Genomic DNA, 7,781 nt, shown 5'->3' on the forward strand with positions numbered 1-7,781 from the left:
ATCTATCTATCTATCTATCTATCTATCTATCTATCTATCTATCTATCTATCTATCTATCTATCTATCTATCTATCTATCTATCTATCTATCTATCTACAAAAAAACTATGCTTAAAGAACACTAACCAAGCCGTCAGTCATCCCTCATTTCTTTGTTTGCTTGCAAGAAATCAAAAAAGTGATTCTTAGGACTTAAAAAGTGGACTTTGCCTGCCTTTTCTGTCCAGTGCTTGGCGAATATCTTTACGCTCTGATATTGGTTTGAACGAGGGGACGTGAACGCAGCTTTAGGCTCCGCCCCTCTCCATGTGACAGCTAGACTTAACAGCAGGTCTTCAGTCATTCAAGTCGCGGTTGTGGATTAAAACAGAAAAGAGGTAAGGCCATAACTTTTCAGAAACTTTTGTAGCGAGTTTAGACATTATATGGAGACTGTCTRCGTTGTGCAGCTCTTTCACTGGCAAAAAATAAACTTGTTTCATCGATTGAAAGTACATTATCCGACATGTCTGCTGTGCATGTAGTCATTGTGACGTGTATATCCCCTCAGTGAAATTTGTTTGAAATTAGTGATTTGTTTTCTRCTTCTTATTAAACTTTTCTTCTCARTACATTTCCAATTGCATTCATARCTTCATGCATGTCTTCATTTATAAWCAGATTAATKGACAAAACAAAACTTTTGAGGTGTTTAATCATGTCCACATGTGATGTGATCTACAGGATCCTCCAGGTGATTGATGTCACTGCCTTATAATTTTAATATTTGTCAGTGCAGAGATGCGGGTGGCAGTGATTGGAGCWGGAGTCATTGGCCTGTCCACAGCTCAGAGCATCTATGAGCAGTTTCACTCCAAAGTCCACCCACTGACCATCGAGGTGTATGCAGACAGTTTCACTCCACTGACCACCAGCGATGGAGCTGCTGGCTTGTGGCAGCCCTACCTTTACGATAAAGGCAACGTCCAGGAAACGTATGCGCCATCTCCTCTGTCCACTCACTTTTCCCATTGCTTTGCTTTTACCGTCACTGTAATAACTGTTTCTTTTCAGTAAATGGAACAAGGAGACGTTTGACTACTTGTTGAAGTGTCTGAGCTCACCAGAGTCCATGAAAATGGGTATATTCCTTCAGTCAGGCTACAACCTCTGCACTGATCCACTTCCAGTGAGTACAGCCTTTATCTTTAGAAGTGGTTTATAAATACTTCACTGATAAGAATGGACCTTGTTGGCCTTTTTTTTTACGCCAAAGAACAAAGGTACAGCATAGTGGAAAAGAGTAAAAACAGCTGCCATTTTCCCTCCAAATTAACCATTACATAAGTTTATTACATACCAGTATAGATGAAGTCCTGTGAGTTTCAGCTGCACTGAAGTTGAGCTTTGTTCAGATGGACAAAGGCCGGTCACCTAAAAAGAGGCTTCACTGAGTTAATTGGGATTAACCCTGCTAACACAGCTGAAACTCGTTTTTTTTTTWAATGTTGTGGTGTTATTGTAATTATAAATAATCTGTTTGTGATTACAGGAGCCCTCCTTTAAAGACATCGTCCTGGGCTTCAGACAGCTCACGGAGCGAGAAATTAAGATGTTTCCTGGATACAAGTGAGTTCTCCTTAATGATAAAACAACCAGCTTTCCTGGAAGAAATGCACATCGCCCGCCACCTTTCTGCCCAGAGTTTGAAATTAGGAGYAGATTATCTTGAAAAACTATGGAATCTTGAGCAGTATTGTGGTATCTCATGGAATTTGTTGGTGCTTGGAGTAAATGTTGGGAATGACTCTCAAGCTACTACCACACAGTCTCCATTCAAATTCTATAAAATTGAATTACAGCCATTTTCTGTTTTGCTAATGTTGATGAGCTGTAGTTGCCGTCTTGATTTTGAGTTTGCTCCAGAAGTTAATCAGTTGTAGATGTTCATCCAATGATTACTTGCTGAGAGTTTCATAAAAGTTTATTCAGTGGCTCATTAGGTTGATTCCAGTAGTTAAAGCTAATGTTTTAAAACAAAGATTTCACATATTTAGTTTGGTGTATGAATTTGAGGTGCCTCTCAGCTACTATCACACCAAATTTTAGCTCATTTCTTTGCTAAATAAAATCTCCATCAGCTATGTTTGTGTTTTGTTTGTTGACTCTACATTAAATTAATAAAAGTCTATCATCTAGTTCATGCTAACAGATAAATGAGCACATAGATCAACAGAGGTAATGATATAACTGCCCACATTTTGTCACGGCAGCTCAAAAATAGAAATAAAATTATAGAACTGCAGGCCAATTAGTTCATCTGGCTGTCAGCTTGTTTTAAATCATAACTGCAGCATTTTCTGGTGCAGCTAATATTAAAATGCAGCTATTACTTTATAACTGCACACATCTAAAAAAAAGAATAGACTGAATACTTTTTTGGTTTGTTCAATCTTCCTGCACATCATCTCTTCTTTAACGCTTTGTCTTATTTTAGTAAAAGGTTTTTATAAGACTGTGTGTCTTCTGTGGCATGTTTTCCCAGGCATGGCTGGTTCAACACAGCTCTCATGGTGGAAGGTAAAACGTACTTACCCTGGCTGATGGACTGGTGAGCGATGACCTCTACTGATAGCAAATCAGCTTTTTAAACATTTATTTATCTCTAAATAGTTTTGTCATTCAATCCAGTAATGTGAATTTTGTCGTCAATTTTAGTATCTTTGATTTATTGTCCCTTTTCCTCCTTGTTTATGTTCACAACAATGCTCTCAGGGTGGCTGCTTACATTCTTTAAATAGGGATTTAATCTCATTTATATCCTTCTTATGCAGTTTATATAAGAAACTCAAATGAATCTGTAGATAAATAGAAAATGTCAGCTGCCATCCCTGAGTGACCTTTTATGTTATGTTCATTCCTCAGTTGTATTTTTGTTAAATATAAAGCTTGAAATTTGTTTTTGATTTTTTTATAATTCTGCTACCATTTTAACAGTGCTTTAAAATGTAATAAAATTGAATGTGTAAATGTTTAATGTGTAATCTAAAAACTTTCTCTGCACAGTCTGATGAAAACGCAATCAGTTAAAATTAAATAATCTTTAAAAAGCTTTATACTTCAACATTTCCATATATTTATGATTGCTGGTTTGTTAAAGAGATGTTAGAGTGGAGTTTAGAGGAAATGTTGTGATCAGTGTCTTGCCTGTTTGTAGATGGCTTTAGAGCAACATCAATTTGGAAAAATTATGTAATTCTGACAGGATTAATGAGATAACTAGTCTGAACGGGGTCAGGACCAAAGTGAATTACAGCAACCCTTGTAAAAGCACTAAATCTCTCCTAATTTATTTATTTTTTTGCAGGTTGAAAGACAAAGGTGTGAAATTTCACCACAAGAAAATTGAGTCATTTAAAAAGGTTAGTGATGTTTTTTGGAAAAGCTGCTTGCACCCATTATGTAACATCCTGTAAAGATTGTCGCYATAAATATAATCTCTAAACATAATTGTTCTTATTGTTCCTGGCTGTTTTTAGCTGTCTGAAGCCGGGGCAGATGTGATTATAAACTGCACTGGGGTCAGATCAGGAGAGCTGCAGCCGGACCCGGACCTTAAACCGGGCCGTGGTCAGATAGTAAAGGTGAGAGTGAGAAGTTTCCAACGTCTGAGACAGTTTGGGTAAATAACTTTCAAGAGACAAAAAGAAAGAGCTTTTGTGTTTAAGGTGGACGCCCCCTGGCTAAAGCACTGGATTATAACCCACAGCGTTAAAGATGGAGTCTATAATTCACCGTATATCATTCCTGGGTAAGAATAACACAACAGACTGATAAGCACCTCATCATCACACAGATGAGAACCCTTGCTGTCTATGTCATGTGTCCGTCAGAGCAGGAAGTGGGGGCTGAATTCAGAACGTGTGTGTCTGCAGGAGTCGTCTTGTGACGGTCGGAGGAGTTTTCCAAGTGGGAAACTGGAGCGAACAAAACAACTCCATCGACCACAAACACATCTGGGAAGAAGCTTGTAAGCTGGAGCCGAGTCTTAAGGTGGGATTATGTCAGAGAGCAGGAAAACGAACAATATTCTGCCTCTGCTGAGACTATTTGAGTTTTCTGGGCTGATCAAGTGTTTGCTTTTGATATACTTACTCATTTGACAACATTTAAATGTGTCTGTATCACTTGTTTTGACAATCAGTTTTATTTTCTTTCTACTAAAAAGCCCCGCACGTGTGCATCTCTTCTCTCCTCAGCATGCCAGGATAGTGGAGGACTGGTCTGGTCTCAGACCTGTTCGCAGCAAAGTCCGACTGGAGCGGGAGACCATTCAGTCCGGTTCATCTGCAATCGAGGTGAACATTACAGCAACTTTAACACGTCGACTTCTTTGTTTTCCTGCTTCTAAAAACTGCGCCACTCAAACAGGTGATACACAACTACGGTCACGGAGGTTTCGGACTCACCATCCACAGAGGCTGTGCTGAGGCGGCGGCGAGGCTCTTCGGTCAGATTGTGGAAGAAAAGGGCAGACATCCTAAAGCTCGCCTTTAGTTCTGTATTCTGTAGTGAAGAATGGTACGCTGCTTTTAAAAACAAAATTCACTATCAGCACTTTCCATGTTCTCTACAACACTAAGTTTTAAAGCAAACAGATAATAAATGCACTAAGAAATGAGGCTGCTCTTAATTATAATTAAAAGATGGATTAAATCCATAAAGACTTAAGAGTAATTCACAGAAAAATGTCTTTTTATAAATGTATGTTGKAAAAGCACTAAATCTCTCTTTAATTTTTTCAATAATAAAAGACATCAACCCACTGSCTGGTTTTGAAAGACTATTTACTGTAGTATCATACACATCATACACATTTACATCCAGTGCATCAACAAGAATCTGTGCACACAGACACTTAATGCAGCACTACACCTCAAACACTGGCAGGTATGTGAGTCGGCTCGCTGGACCTGTTGGCAAATCTGTCTCCACAAACTATTTACAGCTTATTTACAGAGAGGGAGCATCGTGTCCWGGTKATGGTCAGGGTTGGGTCTKCAGCGCTAAAGCTAGTCTGAGCAGCAGGMGCATCGTTAACACCTTTTAAAAATAAATCACAGACTTTGTATGTAGACACAGTCAATTTAGGCAATCACATTCTTGATTAAATTTTGTATTTTTTTTACTCAAAATAAGCATGATGTCACTTTTCTTATTTTAATTAATCATGAACAGAACTACTTACAGCCCAGTTATCTAACAGCTCCACTTTTATCATTTGCAGCAGAATGATTCAGCTTCTATGATGTTAAAAGTTGATCATATAAGAAGCACAGTGGTTATTTTATTATGTTTACTTTTAAAAAGTTCAGTTTTTAGCAGCAATTTTAATGTGTATTTGTTTCAATAGTAAACCACACATTTCTCAGCTGGTCAACATATATCACAGTCTTCTAGGTGCATGGTTATTTTAAACGGCGTTATCAGAATGTTAATTTGAGAACGCGAGCTCCACCYTGATCTACAGATTTACACAGCAGCTCACAGGTGGGAAAACAGGGTTAACGTTTGACAAATACTGGAGTTTTCTGGTGTGAAGCTGAGCTCAATGATCTATAAAATTGTTAGGATATGAGGAAATATGTGACCCATCACATCAAAATGAGGATTAACTCCAAAAGTGGAAATGGGCAGATATAGTGTTCAGATTTAAATGTTTGCAATAATTGCATTTTGTCAAAATACGATGAATTAATGCCTTATCATCYGTATCTTATATCCGTATCATTTGAATGAACTGTCTGAAATATAACCCTAAAAATATTTTTGAGGCATTTTTGAGCAGTAACAACAAAAAATCAGATTTTCAGGAAAAACGCCTTAAAACTTTGAATTTTTCTCAGTGAGCTAGCAATGTTTTCGTTTCTTTCCRACTGTAAAATCTTAACAYACAAAAACTATTTGAGGTTTCCTCTKYATATTGACATGAAAAATTACTCAATWAATTTACATATAATTACTAGGATGCAGACCAAATAGTAATATATTGTCATAACCAACAAGGCAAATTAAGTCATATCTCTGGATAAGCTTATGATATCAGAATGATCCAGATATCAAAATGTGGCTTTTAAAGCCAGGAATTTGAAAATGTAGTTAGGCCATTTTGACCAAATTTGAYTTAATCCTCATGTCGATACGATGGGTCACATATGTGTCCTGCCACTGATTTGACCAAAGCATTAGTAGATATGATTACACAGGCTCAATAATGCCTGTATTTTCCAGCCAAAATGATTTTTCCCATTAGAAACAGAACCAGTACTGACCAAAGATGAAATGAAAACACATAACATTAATAAAYGTTTGTTTTGTTTGTTTCAGCAGGCAGTTTGCACAAGATAATCCTGTTTTCTATGAGAGTACTGATCCATAAACTAAAACAAGCTGATATCTCAGATTTGGTCTCTGGGCCACAAACTGATGAAGGCTTTAAAAAAAAAAAAAAAAGCTATTTGGAACATTTTTTACACTTTCACTGCTTTGGGAAACTTCTTCACTTTGTTCAAGCTTTTTCCACTTCTGTAGGTCATTGACTAAACCACGCTGTGTGGAGTTAAACAGTGGTGAAAACACCCCAGTGATGGTGTTAACGGGTTACAAACACAGTAAGGTGCTGTAAAATGATGGTGCTGTCTGATTCTCTGATGCCACTGTGGCGTCTAAACAGAAGAAACACAGACGAAGGCYAAAAAAAATAATCTGCTTTAGCTTTTTTCTTGTTTCTGCTTTTCCCCTTCTGGTTGTGTGTCCGCCCTCAGCCCTGGGAGCCGGAGCCGGAGCTGGAGTGAGGGATCCCTCYTGAACTGTGGCCGATCATCTCCTGTCCCCACTCGCGATGGCTGGACTCCTGCAGACCCCGGCCCGTGGTCTCGATGGGCAGAGCGCAGGAGGCGACGGCGGCGAAGAGGCAGCAGCAGCAGTACACAGACAGCGCCAGGTACACAGAGGACTCCAGCATCACCTGCAGGTCAAATTCAAACGATTAAACCAGTGCAGCTTCATTTCAAATCGTTCATGTTTTGCACAGATTCGAGGCGTTACCTGTGCAACAAACGGAGTGATGAGTGCTCCAACCCTGGCCATTCCACTGCTGGTTCCCAAACCTAGAGCTCGGGTCGCTGTGGGATAAACCTGCAGAAAATACAGGAAAAAAGTTTTAATTCTAGATTTGACCTGTTTTCCTTTTACAAAACAAAAAAATAAAGGAGCTAAAGCGGCAGTTCATCAGGATGCATTACCTCAGGAGTGTAAACATAAGCAGCCTGAAAGCCTCCTGCTATGAACGCTCGGGCGATGAAAATCAACACGGTCATGGACGCTCTGTGAGGAACGAGCCAGTGTTAGTGTGTACAGATGGATGAAGGATTCRTGGAAAACGAACTCAARTCCAGCTTACCTCCCCACACAGCCATACAGAGGAATGATGCACAGAGAGAAGATGAGGAAACACAACGCCATGGTCTTCCTCCGTCCCAGTCGATCGATCGCCCACAGAGTCACCAGGAGTCCTCAAACAAATCAAGATTATAACCATGCACCAGATTATAGTGCTAGAAAAAATATGAGCATTTTGTTCCTCAAACATGTCAGCAGGAATCAGTTAAATTACCTTTAGGCCCTGTCACACTAGACACTTTACGCCAACTTATGAAACATTTTGTATGTTTAAATTGCTAATAAAAGTTATATATTAGATAAATTTGTTCGAATTACATTATGCACATGCCGAAAAGAAG

The 7,781-nt window shown here is 38.8% G+C and overlaps 2 protein-coding genes across 3 annotated transcripts in view; one reads left to right on the top strand and one right to left on the bottom strand.

The window, feature by feature from the left end:
- The first annotated feature begins 281 nt into the window (after positions 1-281).
- LOC106521688 (D-amino-acid oxidase) lies at positions 282-4,805 on the top strand. 2 transcript variants are annotated; one of them, XM_014014357.1, is made up of 11 exons: positions 282-377; positions 774-974; positions 1,054-1,168; positions 1,532-1,608; positions 2,525-2,590; positions 3,347-3,401; positions 3,519-3,623; positions 3,708-3,790; positions 3,915-4,032; positions 4,239-4,337; positions 4,411-4,805. In XM_014014357.1, the coding sequence occupies exons 2-11, from the start codon at positions 781-783 to the stop codon at positions 4,534-4,536; spliced, it is 1,038 nt and encodes a 345-aa protein (XP_013869811.1). In that variant the 5' UTR covers positions 282-377; positions 774-780; the 3' UTR covers positions 4,537-4,805. The 2 variants fall into 2 exon arrangements, with proteins under 2 accessions (XP_013869811.1, XP_013869812.1); XM_014014358.1 differs by having other exon boundaries at positions 287-377; positions 779-974.
- A 1,022-nt stretch (positions 4,806-5,827) lies between these two features.
- Positions 5,828-7,781, bottom strand: part of svopa (SV2 related protein a) — an 8,542-nt gene continuing 6,588 nt past the window's right edge. Inside the window, exons 13-16 of the mRNA XM_014014359.1 lie at positions 7,442-7,553; positions 7,284-7,365; positions 7,087-7,176; positions 5,828-7,006 (exon numbers count right to left, since the gene is read on the bottom strand). Of these exons, the coding sequence (XP_013869813.1) occupies positions 6,800-7,006; positions 7,087-7,176; positions 7,284-7,365; positions 7,442-7,553 (491 nt within the window). The 3' untranslated portion in view covers positions 5,828-6,799. The remainder of the gene's footprint in view (positions 7,007-7,086; positions 7,177-7,283; positions 7,366-7,441; positions 7,554-7,781) is intronic.

Source organism: Austrofundulus limnaeus, unplaced genomic scaffold (assembly GCF_001266775.1).
Source record: "Austrofundulus limnaeus strain Quisiro unplaced genomic scaffold, Austrofundulus_limnaeus-1.0 Scaffold114, whole genome shotgun sequence".
Taxonomy (NCBI): Eukaryota; Metazoa; Chordata; class Actinopteri; order Cyprinodontiformes; family Rivulidae; genus Austrofundulus; species Austrofundulus limnaeus.